This window comes from Lytechinus pictus, unplaced genomic scaffold (assembly GCF_037042905.1).
Source record: "Lytechinus pictus isolate F3 Inbred unplaced genomic scaffold, Lp3.0 scaffold_20, whole genome shotgun sequence".
In the NCBI taxonomy this organism is placed as follows: domain Eukaryota; kingdom Metazoa; phylum Echinodermata; class Echinoidea; order Temnopleuroida; family Toxopneustidae; genus Lytechinus; species Lytechinus pictus.
The window spans coordinates 12583358-12603249 of NW_026974141.1; the positions used below are offsets into that span (position 1 = coordinate 12583358).

Below are 19892 nucleotides of genomic sequence, written 5' to 3' on the forward strand. Positions count from 1 at the left end.
GACTGCTATGCATAAAGTCTTTTGTATAGCATATTTTTACGTAGGACTGTATATTACTTTATTTTTAGTTGAGAGCTTTTCTCTTTTGACCAAAAAATGCTATTCATATTAGCAAGAGAGAGAGATGACATATGGGGAAACACTCAGCGGCACAGAAATAATGGTAACTACACTACAGCCCTCTCAAAAACAATTATGAATGATTTCTATTACTTTGAACCCATGAACTGATTCAAAAGGGAGTCAGGACCAGCAGACGATGATCATCAAATCAAACCTAATAATTTATAGGAAGAAAATCAAATCAAAACTTTAAAAAAATGAATTTTTGTTTAAAACCACAGATTAAAATTCATGACAAAAAATGAAAATAAAGAGCTGGTCATACACAAGTTTAAAAAAAATACGCTAAAGATTTGAATATGTAAATTATACTGCATATTTATTGAATGTGAATGCCTCTATTGAGTAGGACTTGAGTAGTCTGAATGAACCCCTAAAGACAGTGAAGTCCACCTCCAAATTAAAAGGCGCAGAAACACACATCATGACAAGGATCCTGATTGGAAAACCAGGCTGAAGAATTTCAAGAATGTTGAAAGAATGCTTGGAATGCATGACTGGACCGGAGGTTTCAAGTTCATTAATAGTCAGCCAGAGTGGAGAGATCCTTCCCTTTTGATACAAGATTTCCATCACCTTCTCAAATTAATTTTCTAGAAAAAAAGGGTTTGTATTTAAAGGAGAATGAAACCTTTGGAACAAGATAGCTTGTGTGAAAACAGAAAAATCAAAGAAACAGATCAACAAAAGTTTGAGTAAAATACGACTAGCAATAGAAGAGTTATGAGCATTTGAATGTCGAGATCACTAATGCTATGGAGATCCTCCAATTGGCAATGCCACCAAGATCTATGATGTCACAGATGAACAACTCTCCCCTTTTGGACACTGAAAATATACCCGAAAACATCTCTTTTTGATTATTCTAATCATAAGACAAACGATTCATCAATGATATAATGTTGTGAAACCTCTGTACTTGTCCTCTCATAAAAGAGAACACCTCACCTTGTGATAGACTCTATAAAAGTGAGAATATAAGTGAAATAAGTACTAAAGTAATGAGGGAGTTGTACGTGTGTGACATCACAGATCTTGGTCGCATTGCCAATAGGAGGAACTACATAGCATTAGTGATCTCAATATTCAAATGCTCATAACTTTCTTATTATTCATTCAATCTTCCTCAAACTTTCAACAATATGTTTCTTTGATTTTTCTCTTTGATATGGATTCAGCTGGTTTCAAGGGTTTCATTCTCCTTTAATAGTCAGCCTGAGTGGAGAGATCCTTCCCTTTTGATACAAGATTTCCATCACCTTCTCAAATTAATTTTCTATTTAAAAAAAAGGGTTTGTATTTAAAACTATTGGAAATTTATTGCCCTCAAGTTATATGGACATCATGTTTTATTTTATTATTCAGGTCAGCATTAATACATACAAGTACAGCATGTACATGTACCTGATACATGTACACATTTTAAAAGAAATTCAAATTTTCTTATGCTACATACAACTATGTAATGTACAATGGGTAGCATGCCCCCCCCCCCCTTTCAACACCACAATTGGCAAGACTCCATCTTCTAATCTTTAACACTCAAAGGGTTTTGATAATAAATTAAACATTGAACTACATGTAATAAAATTAAACAATATCATGCATAAAAGTGCACATATTCTAAAAGGTACAAAGATTTTGTAAAAACCACTCTACATATATGTAGTTAAATGTTTAAATGTATTTAAATGTTTTAATGTAGTAAAATGTTTTTAATCATGAAGAGCCTTCAGCGCTCTACATGTATTTAGTAATGAAAGCTTCATGACAATGAATGTAGATTTACTACATATTATTCCAAATACTGTACCTTACCCCTATTAAACCCTTTAATAACTGGTCATCTTTTTCTATAGTATAGAAATATACATAAGTATTTCTGTGCCTAAAGGAACAACAAAATGTAGGCTATTCCTCTCAAAGAGCTTCAAGTGTGTGAGTGCTAATCACGTGGCATGTATAGCCAAAATCAGGATGATTTCATAAAAATGTGTTACCTCATTTTTTTATGCAAGTATGATTCATTATAGGCCTATTATTTTCTTGTATTTGACAACAGCTGACCCTTTATAGAGGTTGCATGAGTGTACGGTACATGTGCACACTATGCACATGTCAGTGTGAAATATTGTTATTCACTTTTATTTTATTTTCATTTTATTTATTTTTTATTTTATTTTTTTTCAAGGGGGGGGGCTTTGGGTTTTACACTGTTAATATTAAACCTACAACTCATTGTGATCACATTTTTATCCTATAAACCACTATTTCAAAGAATTATGACTTTTTATAGAAGATGATTTCTTTTGTATTCTACATGTACATGAAAAAATGTATGGATTTTCCTTTCCAGTTTTACATGTAATTCCTCTAATAAATAAAATAAACAAATTAAAAAAAAAGAAATCTATTTAATGCTATTTTTTTTAATCTGATCGTTCCCTTTTTCACACTAATCCATAATATATGGTATCGTTCTGGTGATAAAGTAATATCAATATAAAATCACATGTCCAACATTTAATGTATATGTCCAATTTAAATCTCTATCACCTCCCTCAAAATGAAACCACCAGTATCATCCCTACAGTAAAATAGACAACACCCTATCTAATCAACATATCATCAATAATGAAACAGCTATATTTCTTCCCGTTAGACTCTCGCTCAGCCTCAACCCGTAAAACCACACATCCGTACACACACCGCCTCCGTTGGGTTGCAGCTACTGTATTTAATTAAAGTGACTGGGGGTCGGAGACTGTGCATGGCTGGTGGTGATTCATTTGTCACCAAGGCAACGCTGTGCATCGTCAATTTCCCCTGTCAGCTAGCTGCACTGCATGCCTAGCATACCACGCATTCCAATCTGCAAAACCAAAACACTGCGGAGGTAGTGGAGGTTTGTTGCTCACCAGGTTTGATTACAAATACATGTCACTCCATTCATTCTCTTCACACATTACATGCATTGTGCGTTCTCTTTGTATACATCTTCTTTCTCTCTCTCCTCTCTCTATAGATACTGTCAGTGTGTGGGTGTGTGTGTGTGTGTCTCTCTCTCTCTCTCTCTCTTATTTGATATTTACACTATCTTTAATTTCTCACAGATCATTTCTGTATAAATGTAATCAGAAAAATTTTACAGCTAAATGTAGGAAAATGTAGGACCTCTCATTTTTTTTTTAATGTGGCTGCGCGCGCCTGATGGTTGCCCTCCAACAGAGCGCTTTACTTGTGGGTATATTTTTCATGTTTAAACATTTCATTGATTGTGATTTACATGTAATGCATGTTTTAACTGCAAAGGTCTGTCATCAAGCATATCTGCAGGACAAATTTTAGTGTGTTTTACAATGTACTTTTCATGTATTATAATTACTATCATTAATTATTATTATTATTATTATCAATTATTATTATTATTTCTCATCTGAGCAATCCATTATATCCTTTCTCATCGATCATAATATATGTACCCTGCATGGTCTCTAGTCTCGTTTTTTTTATATATCCTTCTCCATTGATGTATTCCGTTATTTATCTATCCTTCTCCATCTACATGTATGTACATGTAATCTACATACATGATCATGAATCTGTTCTGTCAATACATGATATCTATTGATTCATTCAGGGAATTTTAACAGTTTTGTTTTGTCTGTCTGATAGTTAATCAATTTATCCACTTCAATTTATAATCATCAATAATAATTATCTAAATCATTTCCCTAAGATCATTCACACTCCCTCTTTAAAGGTTAAGTCCGCCGCCCCAGAAAAAAATTGATTTGAATCAATAGAGAAAAATCAAACAAGCATAATGCTGAAAATTTCATCTAAATTGGATGTAAAATTGGAAAGTTATGATATTTTAAAGTTTCGCCTATTTTTTTTTTTAAGTTATAGCCAACTAGACTGAACCAAAAAATGGAATAATAATGGTAGTTTCACATGTTCAGGGAGGAATAAAACTTTCTTTCACATGACAATGAGGGAAAAATTTAAATATTTCATTTAATGAAATACAAAAGAAATAGTGAGTGAGTGATGTCATCAGTCCCCTCATTTACATTCCGACCAGGATGTGCATGTAACCGTTTTTAAAATGTCATTATTTTTTCATTTTACATCTGATTTTGATCAAATTATCAGCATTATCAAATTATCAGCATTATGCTACAGTAGTTAGATTTTTCTTTTTTTACTGAATTAATTTCTTAGCTGGGGTGGACTTGACCTTTAAATATAAACTGATAAGTAAAAATGTGTGGTACTTGGCATACAACAAGCCAAGGCCTATATGTTTCCTGACCAATTCTACACTAACTACTGTATATGCACCTGCCACTGCGCCGCGAGTCCGAGACCCTTGCACGATCTACACGTGTCCGTGAGGAGAGGACCATTGCTCTCGACAATTAGCAAAGAAATCCATCAGCACCGCTTCAATTTCCAGAAACAGCTAATGAGGTGCATTCCAGCTAAATTGCATGGCTTATTCATACACCAAAAAGGTCCCTCGTCCCCATGCGCTACTCGAAGACAAATAGCTTGTTCTATCTTCCCTCTTCATTTTCATCATTATTAGCACTCTCTAACTATTAAACCCTTCTTGTTGAAAATGAATGCAAAGCATGTCCGCGATCAAGGGCAAAGTACTACATGCCATCAGGTCAATTATATAAGTCACCACCCCCACCCCCCGCCCCCTCCCTCGGAGGGTAATATAATAATTCAACTGATTAGACACATTTTGCATACTAAAAGACGAGAAGCTATGCAATGTGTTTTTGGTGCGCATGAACCTCCAAAATTAACAAGTGATCATTGGATTTCAAGTGAATTCTGATCGACATGTGCACGATGATCACGTGATGATCCGGGGAGACTTTCAAAGATATTTTCAAGAACGACCTCTTCGAGGAATGGCAATCAAGTACGTGACAACGGACTATCGAGATGCACGAGAATGATTATTTTTTCCAGACACCAATAAATGCTCTTGAGAAAATGATCTTTAGTGTAATTGCATTTCGAGTGCTGTACAGTATATATTTTTCAATATTGAATGGCACATGTGGAATGGCCACACGTGTTTATGGCTTTAAAGAGCAATAAGCAGTCAATAGTTAATTCTAACGACCATTCAGATTTCCCATCATCGTCAAGCGATTGTTTATTATGAAAATCTTGAAATACACTGAATAACACGATTGGAAATATGGAATTGGAGTAGCTATTTTCATTCTTTTATTCTAAAAAAAAAACATTGGAATACATACATGTACATGTATAGAGTCAAATAGAAGAGGCAGTTTTCATTATTATTAAAGGACAAGTCCACCCCAGCAAAAAGTTGACTTGAATAACAAGAAAAAAATCCAGCAAACATAACACTGAAAATTTCATCAAAATCGGATGTAAAATAAGAAAGTTATGACATTTCAAAGTTTCGCTTAATAATTTCACAAAATAGTTATATGCACATCCTGGACGGTATGCAAATGAGGAAACTGATGACGTCATCCACTCACTATTTCTTTTGTATTTTATTATGTGAAATATGAAATATTCTAATTATCTCCCCATTGTCAAGTGAAACAAAGATTAATTCCTCCCTGAACATGTGGAATTAGCATTGTTTGATATTATATGGTTCAGTCAAGTTGATCCTTATTGTCAGATCTTTAAAAAAATGAAATATTGTATAATTCAAACAATAAAAAACAAAAGAAATAGTGAGTGAGGGACATCATCGACTGTCTCATTTGCATGTCACTGAGTTGTGCATATCACTGTTTTGTGAAAAATAAACAAAACTTAAAAATGTCATAACTTTCTTATTTTACATCCGATTTTGATGAAATTTTCAGCGTTATTCTAGTTTGATTTTTCTCTTTTTATTCAAATCAACTTTTTGCTGGGGTGGACTTGCCCTTTAATAATCATGGAAGTACCGAGAGCCCTGGTAATAGAATCAAATAAATGTGGGTGTTTACTTATCAAAAGTTTGGTAGGTTTTTTTTGTGTGTGTGTTTCTAGTTTTGTATTATTTTTGTAACATGGGCATCAGATATATAAACTAGTTTACATTATATTCACTTGTGATGTTCACATTTGTTTGTACAATTATACATGATAAATCTACATGTTCATCTATGAAGATTATCATAAATTTGGAATTCAACAAATAGCGGAAGACGCCTGTTTTCCCCCAAAATATGGTGGATTGGAATTAAGAGAAGGTTCAGATTTTTAATTTATGATAAATCTTGATGAATGTTCTGCCTGTGCATGATATAAAATAGTTCACATGCATGCACACACTAGTATGCAAAATATAAATGTCTGTTCACACACCCTTTCTCAAAAGTGTTTAGAAATATAATCTGCAGGTGTGAACAGTTCTATGGCCAATAAGATGAGTAATCAGAAGAGTTTATTTTCTCAGCTTGAGGTGGAATGATGCCTGCCCTAGACCCTGTCCCCATGCCACGATCTCATTCACCACCTCCATCTCAAAGTCTTCTTTGGCTGCGTTCAAACAACACCTTTTTAACCCAAGAAACATGTTTGTGGCTGGGTGTGAAACGAAGGAAAATCAACCAATTTTTAATGTTTGATTATGGGACCGAAGTGACCATTATTTCTGTTTGCATTTTAGCATTCTGTCATTCTAGCTTGAGCATCATTATTACTACATGTAAAACTGATGCACATAAAATGGTAATTGTCCACAAACATACATGTAGATCTCATAAAATTTTGCAATCATACACGAAGTACATGTATCTCTGTGTACAAATTTCTGAAATCTTTAAGAACATAATCATTAACTAACATATATTTTACATTAATAGTATGTTGAGTGAAAATAAAACAAACAAATACATGTATAACTTGTATCAACCGATATGAAATGGCAGTTGTCCTCAACTGTACAACACAGATATCATCTATCGCCTGTAACGTGACAGCACAGCTACTCAGGAGCCTTGATCGAAAGAGAAACCCCACTGAGGAAGAGATCCAGCAATAGACTTGATCTTGACCTCTTGACCTCCGTGATGGTTGGGCTCTCCCCCAGGTCGCGACCCCCAGTCACGGACCCAAGCAGATAAGAAAACAAGCCTGGAGATTTATCGCTGAAAGGTAGCGCTGCATAGATTTATGAGCATGAGGGGGCTCGATATTCTACACAACATCAAAAGCATGGAGGTATATGATCAAAATCTATTTTGTTGCATCAGCGATGCCAGCCAATTTTGTACACTGGTCGCTGGGTATGAATACTGAATATACATGTATGCTTTATATGCTGTGCAAACGAGCCTGCTTTTAGCGCTTTTTATGTATACAAAATCCTTACAATCACACAGATTGTCTAGTCTAGCACTTTGTGTTGTCCGACATTTATTCTGCACAGAAAGATTATACCGAGGCCTACATGTACATGTACGCATGCATACAGTGTAGTATTATCAAAGTGCAATGACAACTTTATAAAAAAATAACTTCTCCAGCCAGGGAGTGAGACTACATCTGCAAACAGTCTGTGCAAACGCATTTAGGACAGGTATGGAAGCAATTCAGGTATGAATGCACAGGATCTACCAAAGGCAAATACTACATGTCACCAAAGACAAATGAAGTGTCTGATCGACTCTCTAAGACCACTTTACTCCAGACACCTTGCGCATAATGATCCCTTTAAAGTGGACAGCTTCATCTAAAGCATGATTGACAGGCTTAGGGTCTGGGCCACGTTTCAAGAAACTTGTTAACGGATGCTCAATTTCAAGCTCCCGTTAAAGCTACTGAAATCCTGCGATTTGATTGGGTGAGAGAATTTTGCCATAGACTTCTAGCATTTGTTATTGAAAACATGTTTTATGACACAGGGTCATCTGGCAAATGGAACTGCTGAGTGAGTGGGTATAGACCTACAAGGAATTTCCACTTTCCAGTTTCCACAACAAAACCAATTTTCCAATTTGTCTCTATATGTGCATGAACCACTTGTCTACTGTAAAAGTCAATTTTTTTTCAGTACTCATTCAGCATATTAATTCATGATTGAGATTATGTTGTTTTCACAAGCAACAATGGAAGGCTAGTGCAACTCTGGCGAAGTTGAAAGTCTGTGAAATTGGCAAAAATTGGACACAAAAGAAAAATTCAGCTTGAGATACTGCAATAAGTCTGGAGACAACTGCTGAAGGAGTGCAAAGAAAAACTGAGCTTATCTTCAATATTGTACAACGACTAAACCTAGGCTGAAATGTTCGAGAAGTTCATTTAAAAAAAAAAATAAGACTGCCCTAAAGAACCTTTTACATTTTTCCTTCATCTTTATCATAAGAAGATCTGCCATAGTCTCAATGATGTACAAGTAGGTTTCATAAAGTGGCCTGAAATATGACCATTCGACAAGGTCCTTTTGCAAACTACAGAGAATTCCCTGCACTTACTTACCATACATTTTGCCTTCGTCTGAAAGAATTATTTTCCTCCGTCCACACGGTGGATATATGGCTAAGGCTTCCTGGAAACTCTGTTCGATGTCGGGACTCCACACGCCCTCGGCATCGTTGCCCAGTTCGTCATCGATGGGCGAGCCGGGTGTGGTCTGCCCCGCTGGCTGCGTCCCCCCGGTGGGGGTCTGGGGCGCAGGGGGCACCTGGGATGAGGGCCAGCTTTCGGACATCTCTACTGAGACGGGTATGATGGCGAGATGGGCTGTGGCTCTCGGGATTGAAAGTCAGGGAGGTCGGTAGGTGCCGAGACCTGCACAGGAAATAAAAATTAAAAAATTACTATTATTTAAATTAACTTTAATAGTTACATGTATGTTTAACCAAAAAATATATATACATGTATATCATGGCTAATAAAAATAAAGAGGGCCATTATAACAGTGTCTACACTCTGCAGCGTACTACTACATGTACATGTGGTGGTGGTGATTTTTTACCTGATTGCTAAGAAAGCATGAATGCTTGTAAGCAAGCAATCAGAGGACCGACGGCTTAAGGTCCTCTCCGAAGGACCTGGTACTGAGGATTAATGCCTTACCAAAGGGCACTAGCGCACCAAGTGGGAATCGAACCCGGGTCACCGGAATACGAATCCCCCGCTCTACTGACTGAGCCACCGCGCCTCCCTGTACATTTATAATAGGATGAAAGCAGTTTAACTTCTTGCTGAATAGGCAAGGCTCGACATTAGCCGTGGCCCGGTGGCCCGGGGCCACCAGAAATTCACTTCGGGCAACCATTATTGATAAAATGTTAAGTTTTGGTGGCCCGAATCGGGCAACCAATAATTTTCAAAGTAGCGCAATTTTTCTCCCGATTTTGCACGCATTTATCAACTTTCTACAGTTCAAATTGCAAGCCAGTTCGTCATGCGCCCTTTTTGTTGATCTACACACAAATACACACACACAAAGTTTGCATATTAGGCCTACAGCTATAGCATACAGTAGCTATTATCCAGCCAGCCGCGCCGGCCGGCTGGCGTGAGTTTGCATGAAGCCACTGCATACAGCTGTGCTCTAGATCTAACTCAGCCTATTCAGACTCCGGGAGCTGCGATTAAAAAATGTTGCTGCTAAGAAATCTTCCACAGAACTTTGAAAATCTAAGTCAAAGTCACATTTTACACCAATGAAATGACATTCTACAGTCTATATTACGAAAATTTGGTGTACCCTGATTATTTGCAAGCATTAAGAAGAGGAATTATGACCTCTCTTTTGACTACAAAAGACCGATTTCCAAATGAATTAATACACATAAAAACACATAGGCAAGTACATCACAGTCCCACATGTGCATTTGTATGTATGTTGATACTTGGTTTCTTTCGAAGCTGTGTCTTTTTTAGCCAACAATGAACAGACAGTTTCTTTCTTTCTTGTTTATAAATGACTTCTTAAACCACTCTTGAGAAAGTAAATACTTTGGGAAGGCATTTCATTGATATGAAATGTGAATTTTTCCAACATTTTGGCAAATATAGGGAAGGACTTTTCTCACACTTTTTTCCCAGATATAACTTTTGCCGTTTTCTTATTTTTTTTCTTTCATTTTTTTTACAGTGGTTAAACCATTTATACCCCTTCTCATTGAATATGCCTGATTAAAAAAAATATGTTTCTACTGAAAATTAAATAATACAAACTAAAGGATATAAAAATAGAAATGTGCAATTCCCAGAAGGTAAGTGAAAATTATTTGCTTGGCTTTTAATTATATTCCAGTCAGAATAGACTGTTGCCACAGCTGTTAAAAAATATTCGTAATGGCTTCTTAATCTTCCCCTTTTCCCCATGTTTATATTAATTTTGTTTTATTCATTTTTCTTTCATTTTCTTTTCTTTTTTTTCTCTCTAATTTTTTTTTCCCTGTTCTTTGTTTTTTCTTTCTTCATTTTCTTTCTTTTGTTTTATTTCACTTATTTCTTTTATTATTTTTGTTTTCTTTTTGTAATATACTTTTTGAAAATCATTTTCATTTGTTTCCCCCTTTTATGCATTGTTCTATTTTTGCAGCATATTTTTCTGTGATTTTCTCCTGCTATAATATGCTGCAAAAGAGAAAACAGAAATAAACTGGATTTGGGGCCTGCATAATCTAGGTTTCAGGATTCAAAGAGGAAGAAATGAAAAACCATTGTTTTGTACATCTATCTGAGTTTGCTATGCACTATTTATTTACTTTACCATTATGAGTGTGTGTCTATACGGAGATAAAAAAAAAGTCCACACAACCTGCAAACAATAAAATTCATTTATTCTCTTTCAATCATTTCATTTTTACAACGATAGAAACAATTTATATTTTACCACAAACCAATTAGCAAAGTAAAATAACAGCAAACAAGGTTTACATACAAGATGATAAAGTGAAAGTAACTTAGTGGTAGTGGCTGCAGAATTAATATTTCAGAAGTTTGTTTTATTAATTTTAAATGTTTTTCTTTATATTTTTCGGGCCACCAAACTTTAATATCGGGCCACCAAAAAAAATTATTTGATGGTTTTGGTGGCCCGAACGGGCCACCACCAAAAAACGTTAATGTGGAGCCTTGGAATAGGTATTAGCCCCTGCACTTTATATCATGCAATTTTATTCACAAATACACATGTAGAATTTATAATAACAAATGAACCTGTTAAGCACAAGAAAAATATTAATACCATACAGAACTTCAAAAATTACATTAATGTTTCATATACTGAATATACCAGTACATCTTTATACACAAATGAAAAAATAAGAATATTTGTCCAATCTTCACACACGTATGTACAATGCTCATTCCTTTCAATAACTTCAAGTGTTTGCCATCACAGGCAGTATTCAGTTTCTAACAGGAAAATGTTTCTAAATATCTTTCACGTTTTTCACGAAGTACACGAAACAAGTTTATTGCACCAATTTTCATGGCAATTATTATACTTGAATATTGTGATTGGGAAGTTGATTCTCCTGAAATAAACAATTTCAATCACTAAAATATTTCAATTGAATTTGTCAATTTCACATTGAAAATCTCTCTCTCTCTACATTTATTTGTTTTCAAAAATCACATCATACTTTCAATGGTATTGTTAATAATACCCTCATCTTCTTCAAGCTATACTGTACATGTACTGTACACCTATTTTTATTTTCAAGATATCACTTTTGAAACAAACTAATTACAATTACATGGACCATTGATAAACATTTTCATTTTATCATTTCATCAATGTTTGTACAGTTGTTATAAGAATAAATATTTTCATAGACTCTGATGATTAACTTTTAAATATAGGTCATCCAACACAACTTTTAAAGCTAAATGAACGTAGTTGCAGTAAAACACTGATTTCGTGAGAAAGTCTGTAAAACCAAGGTAAAGTATTGATATATCATCGTGGATCTAGATCTGGTACAGTTACATAAACTGAACTTTGTGAAATCATAATATCTAGCTAAAAAACGATCACACTGAAGATCGCCGACACAGATAGGCACCCATGGGACAGTGTATTATTATTGCTGGAATAAAGACCCGACGGAAGTGACCGAATCCGCGCTTATTTTGCTTATTTCTCAGCAATTACACAATTTCTTCCAGAATCCTTTGGCACATATTTTTTATTCATACAAACAGACACTTTAGTGATCATTATATTAAATTCTGTAAAAAGTCATTTTGAGATCGTTCCCAAAACTGGAATTTACCTTTAAGGTACCGGTATAAACCTTTCTTCCAAAAATTTATAAGTATTTGAAAAAGCAGACTGACATGTATCCAAAATAAGAATAGTCCATTCAAGTTTTGTACCAATGCAATCATCAAAATGATCAAACACGAAAATTGGGGCAAATATACAAGTTTTCATCCATTAGAAGGTGTCGTTCTTGTGCAACAGTTGTTTATTGTTACATCAATATCAAACTCTGTTTCATGGTCAAGAGCAGGAAAAGGAAGAAAGGGTACAGTAAACGGGAGAGATTTCAACAATTCCATGCTTGCTAATTTTCACGCCACTTACGCACAATGAGAAAGTACACGATGAGGTTAACTCGATCACTGACGTGTCGCTCTGACACGAACTGCGTAAAATCAGCACGATAACAAACTAAATGCACTTTCGGGGATGACGACAAAATTGATTTTCACAGATGATACCAGTAAAATGTACTATCTTTTAAACACGCAACGGGAACATCTGCTTTCCTTCTATACCCAACCCCTCACAAATTTCAATCAAATAAAGAAAACTTCCTTTTGTCCCCCTCCCACTCCCCACCCTCCTCTTATCGACACTTTTCAATGAAAGTCGTGCAATAAACAGCTTGTTATCTATTAAACACCTTATTCAACCACAATCGATTCTGAATTTGTGAATGAAGGAATACTACTAACATAAACAAAAAGTATTTCCATGCCACTGTACATGTTGCTTGAAATGAGCAACTGAAAAAGAAAACAGTTATTGAAAAAGGAGCACCATGCAAAAATTTATGAGGAAATAATGGTTATGGACAGCTCCCGAATTTTGACAAATTGAACAAAAAACAAATACAACAAAATCATTGTCTTCTGCATGTTAATTTCAGAAATTGAATAAATTACTGTAGTGATAACAAGATGTTTCGAAAATAAAACAAATAGCAAATTTTTTTGAATTATAAATAAAAATCTCAAGACTTACACATTAATTGTTGAAATGTATATATAAAGATGGCAAACTACATGCACAAGCAGCATTCCACGATAGATTCTAACAATACACATGTAAAGTTGTCAGAAAATGTTGACCAACCCAACCAACAGCAAAAACCATGAATATCTGAAGAATCCTAGTCTGGGGGGAAATTCACGAGGGGTCTTGGCAGTGATTTTCACTAAAAATCTGCTTTCAGCCAATCAGAGGAAAGGGTTTCAGTAGCTTATAACGGCTGTTAGTGAATATCATGGGTAAACTTGCCTCATGAATCCTCCCCTAGGCTGGGAATAGGATTAGCTGAATCGTGTACATGTTTATTCTATTTTTTACTTTTTATGAAGTTGGAAAGCAAATAATAAGAATTCGAGTTAGGATTGAAGAAAAGATATATGAATGTCATCATTACGCAGCAAAACATATAAAGTGGCTTTAAATCTCAAGACTGACCTCCATATTAACAAATTGATACAATTTGGGTATTTGAAGGACTTCACTACACAATCATTTTCGAAGCCCAGAGATTTAGCATGGGTTGAATACTTGAATTCTAATAGGGATCTGGTAATTTACAGCGAAGAAATTATACCTTTTGCATTATAAAATTTCAATTGAATATTTCCTACTGGGAATCCCAAACGAGCTATTGATCTTTGGAGAAAATGAATGTATAATATTTCTTCTATTCAATTTCAAAATTTGTATCCTGCTATGCAAATCTTCAAGAACAGATTACAAATCAGTTTTGAGCTGGGTTCAATCTTCACGCTTCTTGATTACAATGAAATCACCATTTTGTCCTTTTATAGCTCATCAGTTTTTAAGATTTTCATTGAAACCATCGGCTCCACCTTTTAAATATGGCAAATCTGCAGCTGTTGCACACTCTTTCTCAGTAGAGCTACGGAATACAACGAAGTATAGACATCGGGATTGATAACAGAAGTACATTGGACTTATGAGTGAATCACCACCACTGGAGATTTCTTGAGGTTCTAGCAAGGGCGACGAGCATAATCTTCTAGAGTGGCTTCAGTTGAGCCCGTCTTGACCTCCATTACAGTAGTGTCTTTGGTATTGCATTCGGGCTGATTTTATATTTTTACCTCATTTGACCTGCTCATCTTGTTTGAACTGGCAACATGAATTTGTTTTTATTATTCAATTTTTCTAAATTGCTCTTAAAATTATTTTGAAATACTGGCAGACGGAAATTGAAAGGAGGGGGTATGAGGGATAGTTTAAGCATGAAGGATGCACTAAATAAACTTGTGAAAACTGCATAGTGGGGGATGGGTAATTCCCACAAGAAATGATAATAATATAGGATTTGTATAGCGCACATATCCGCCATGTTAGGTGCTCAAGGTGCTCCTACATGTATATTACATGTAACCCGGCTAAGCTGGTGTAACGATTCCGGTGCTCACAGCTTTTTGAGGATTTATTTCCTGCCGGTACCTATTTACCTCGCCTGGGTTCAGTGCAGCACAATGTGGGCAAAATTCTTGCTGGAGGAAACTACGCCATGGCTGAGAATTGAACCCACATCCCTCAGACTGTAAGAGGAAGAGTCTTAACCACTAGACCATGATGCCCCCACAAGTGTAAGCTTACACTGTAACCCCTATCCCTCTTCAACAGAGACAACCGGATTCAAAACTTTGGACTACTGATTGACTGCTAGCTGACTGAATGACAAAGAGAATCTTAGAAATTTATCCATTTGTATGTGCTTCCATCACATTATCAGAGCTGCCAAGTTGCATTTTGCATTTTCAGTATTCTTATCCCCCAAAATCAGTATTTTGACAAAAAAAAATCAGTATTTTTACCGTGTGAGATAAATATTTTGTATTTTTCCCCAAAAAAGTGTATTTCATAATAAAATGCTTGGCGCACTCGCCCATCACGGCGCTCAAGGTGCATGCAAATGCGCACTGCTCTTGCAGATGAAAAAAAAAACATTGAAACTTGTGTATATCTCACCCTGGTTTTTACAAAATGAAAAAAAAAAAAAGTACCTAAAATTACATTGATCTAATAACCATAATTGTGTATGTTTTATGAAATACAGACATATACAGATGATTTTTCTCAATAAATTACGATTTTGTAAAAAAATAAAATAAAAAAAAACGTGCTGCCGTAATTTGGTTGCAAAAACGTACTAAATACGGCTAAAACGTACTGGTTGGCAGGTCTGCATTATGACAAAGAATCTCAGATTAATTTTCCATTATCTCTCACTTAAACTATCCTGCAATGGTGTTATTATTCTTACAAACGTGGGGGTGCCTTGGTCTAGTGGTTATGCCTCTCGTCTTTCAATCAGAGGGACGTGGGTTCGAACCCTAGCCATGGCGTGTTTTCCTTCAGCAAGATATTTACCCACATTGTGCTGCACTTGACCCAGGTGAGGTGAATGGGTACCCGGTGGGATTTATTCCTTGAATGCTTTTAGTGCCTATACAGCGGCTCAGCTACAGCCAGGGTAATAATATGATACCAAGTATCAAGCGCAGTGGAGTATATGCAATTATAGTAGCTGCGCTATACAAAGGAAACATATAATTAAAATAATGTTTCAAATTCAATGGAGCCTTTCCTTTTATAATACATAATTGTAGTAAAGGCATCAGAAATTGACATCGGGCGGGAGAAAAAGCGGGGAATTCCCCAACTCCCTCTCCATGATAATCGTCTCCTGCAGAAGAAAACTGGATCTTTTATCCCTCTAATGAATACAGATGAGCTCAACACTCCAAGTTACAAGGATTTCAAATAAATCTGGGGTGGATGTGAGCAGTGACCTGACCAGCCAAACACTGGATTTAGAGTACATATATTAATCCGGACTGATTTGAATTCAAATCCTTAGGGATTCGAAATTGAATATTGTATGTAGGATTTATTTATTTTGTTTTATTTGTAAACCCAGGGTGGTCTCTTCAGTACAAAACTGCTTTAAAAGAGAGTCCCGTTATTCAAATCCAGAATCCCACTGGTCAAAGCTACCCTGAAATTACTCCAATGTAAGTTGGGAATTACGAGCTAAATTAAGGCCTAACAGCAAAAAATCTAGCTAGGTAGAGAAGAAGTGCCTTCAGAAAGAGCTAAGTTTGACTAAGATGACAAAATGAAAAATCCACACTTGAGAATCCCGTCAATGATAAAATGGGACATTAGTCAACATTTCCCTGGCCTGAGCATGATATCTTCTGACCAATTCGGTGATGCATGTATGCAATTTTACAGTCGGACTTCAATCTTTGTTGGGAACAACTTACATGTATGTCTTCAGATTTTCCTCGAGTAAATCAGATTAAAGAAACTTGTGTCAAAGCAACTTTATACCAGTATCGTTCATACAAGCACCAATTTTCACCCCTACCCATGAAGCAGAACACGCCTGTAAAATGCTGTCACCATTCACAAACCCCAATTACAGAATTTGGGTAAGTGATCAGGGCGTGTGTTGCGACATGACTGAATGAGCGTAGCAGAGACGCGACACTCCGGAGAACGCTGGCATCGACTCGACCATCACGCCGTTCCCCCTTTGTGCCAGCCCAACTGGCGACAACGACAACATCAAATCCAGATCTGAGAAAGTCGTTAATGTTGTCGAGGGATGGGCATTCCGGCCGCTTCAATCAGCGTTGCCAACGTGACGGCTTTCTCGATTAGGAATACATGTAGGTGGGAGATTCTGGGTTTTCATTCACAATCATCTCTGGAATCCCAGAGTCCCAAATCATGCCAAGTGCAGAAGAACTTGTAAATAGTATTTTTTTCATGTACAAAACATGTACATGTGTAAGTTGACCTTCATTTTTCATCTTTAACTGTTTTTCTGGCTGCACCTTTGAATTATCAAAATAATGTTAAAGGACAAGTCCAGCCCAATAAAAAATTGGTTTGAATAAAAAGTCAAAAATCCAACAAGCACAACACTGAAAATTTCATCAAAATCGGATGTAAAATAAGAAAGTTATGACATTTTAAAGTTTCGCTTAATTTCGCAAAACAGTTATATGCACATCCTGGTTGGTAAGCAAATGAGGAGACCGATGACGTCATCCACTCACTATTTCTTTTGTATTTTATTACATGAAATATCCTAATTTTCTCCTCATTGTCAAGTAAAACAGTGATTAATTTTTCCCTGAACATGTGGAATTAGCATTGTTTAATACTACATATGATTCAGTCAAGTCGGTCCCTATGGTCAAATCTGTAAAAAATGAAATATTGTATAATTCAAACAATAAAAAACAAAAGAAATAGTGAGTGATGGACATCATCGACTGACTCATTTGCATGTCACAGAAATGTGCATTTCACTGTTTTGTGAAAAATAAGCGAAATTTTAAAATACCATAACTTTCTTATTTTACAACCAATTTTGATGAAATTTTCAGTGTTATGCTAGTTTGATTTTTCTCTATTCATTCAAATCAATATTTTACTGGGGTGGACTTGACCTTTAAATTACCACAGTACCGTAATTGTGAGTACATTAAAAATACTATTTAGTGTAGCTATATATATTTTTTTTTTTTTGTACATCACATGTTCCTAACTGATGTCAATCATGTGTTCAATGGGTTTATAACTGTCACATAATTGTGGAGTGGAAAATGGATGCATGATCTTGACGAGTTAAAAACATACTACTTTTAAAAACAGACATACAATAAACATGTATACAGTACAATGTACAAGGAGACACAGACCTCTAGTACTGAGTATGCAGAATGGAATGTTCATTACATATACATGTACAGTATCATACAATTGTTTAATATAACGCTCAGCCACAACTGCTTGTATAAAACAAAAACAACCCAATGGGGGAAGTCCCTTTCTGTCCGAGCCCCCCTTCTCTCTCCCTGTTTCGTTGTATCTGTCTCCCCATCTCTCTCTCTCTCTGTCTCCATTTCTCTCTCCAATTCTGTCTATATCTATCTCTGTTTCTTTGTCTTCTACGAACTGATGTTTTATATGTCTCTGTCATCATCCGTAGCCTCCCCTCCAAGCCTCCTCTGTAAAGTCTCCAGTGCTCCTTGGGACTAGGCAAATGTGTTGGAGATGTCCAAATATGGGCCTGCCCTCCCCTAAACATCAACATATGCACAGAGTGTCTTCCGTGGAAATGGGAAGATATCGCGTTTCACACCACACAGACAATACAACCCATGGATAAAACTTGGACCCTGATGCCATCTCCCATAACTCGGAAAAATGCATTATTTTTCACTCGATCAAGACAAATTCAACATATCAATGTATCGGGTAACGGTCTCGGAGGGGAAAAAAAACGTCCCTTTTTGCACCTGTGATCACGAGACAAGATACATATTTTCTGAATAGAATTTATCGGACTGGTCACACACTCGATCATTAGAAGACAACTCTGACAAAGTCATGAATCTGCTGTATCACACTCAATTGTACAAGTACGTTAGTCTGGTCACTAGTGCTATAATATCTTGGATTCTCCCTTGTTTTATTCTTTTTTTATTTTGTTAACGAAGATTAGAAACCAAACGGTTTTCAGTTGTACAAAAGAAAAATTGAATAAACATTTCTATATTCTAAAAAGTGCAATTAGACTTGTTCCAAGTACTATGCAGGCCATCAGTATGATCTGGGACCCGGACCCAAAGTCTGAACGCAAAAATCGAGCGTAATTCCCTAATGCAAGCTTCTGATTGGTTGAATATCAATCAAGTTGTGTTTGATTTGCTCTTTCTGCAACAGGCTCCTGACCAGGGAAGTGTAATTGAACCATTACACATCGCTTGTGACCGATGTAATGACAAGTTTACTGCCAATTACTGGTAATACATATTACTACATGTATGTATGCAAGTACAATGATAGACCAAACGTTATTCTTTGTGAAACTGTCCCAGCACTTGATATTACTTGTTGTTAGCCAGGCCTCTGGTTGAGCCAAATAAGACTTGTTCTCATGGAAGACATGAAAGCAGAAGGGAAGCATATATGCTTTTCACACTGCACTTTTTGTCCTAAATTGGTGGGGCTAAGGGGGGTCTTAGCCCCACCAATTTCCCGGGGTTAAGCTTAGCCCACTTCGTTTTCACACTACGTTTTAGCAAAGTGGGCTAGCACGGTAAATAGTACGGTACTATCTGGCCCTGCAAAAAAGCAGGGTTAGCCGGCTTATTGTGGTGCTAGCACCACAATTGCGGTGCTAAGAGATGCAGTGTGAAACGAAACAGGGCTAAGCAAAAGCGGGGCTAAGCATTAGCCAATCACAGAAGTCGAAATTGCACGTTAATCGCGCTCTGTATGGTAAAATCATCAATATTTATGAGCTGTGTGATTGCCCGGGGTTAAGGCGTTAACCCCGGCTAAGCAATAGTACGGGGTTAAGAAAGACAGTGTGAATCGAAAAAAAGATAGTATGGGGTTAAGGATAGTCCGGGGTTAAGGATAGTACGGGGTTAAGGAAATGCAATGTGAAAAGCACATTGCAATACCATAGTGAAGTATGTTTGATCAAACT

At 36.1% G+C, this 19892-nt stretch overlaps 1 protein-coding gene across 1 annotated transcript in view; it reads right to left on the bottom strand.

Moving 5' to 3' along the window:
* Window positions 1-8836, bottom strand: part of LOC129282888 (transcriptional enhancer factor TEF-1-like) — a 64373-nt gene extending 55537 nt beyond the window's left edge. Inside the window, exon 1 of the mRNA XM_064114741.1 lies at window positions 8605-8836. Within this exon, the coding sequence (XP_063970811.1) occupies window positions 8605-8836 (232 nt within the window). The remainder of the gene's footprint in view (window positions 1-8604) is intronic.
* Between the last annotated feature and the right edge of the window lie 11056 nt (window positions 8837-19892).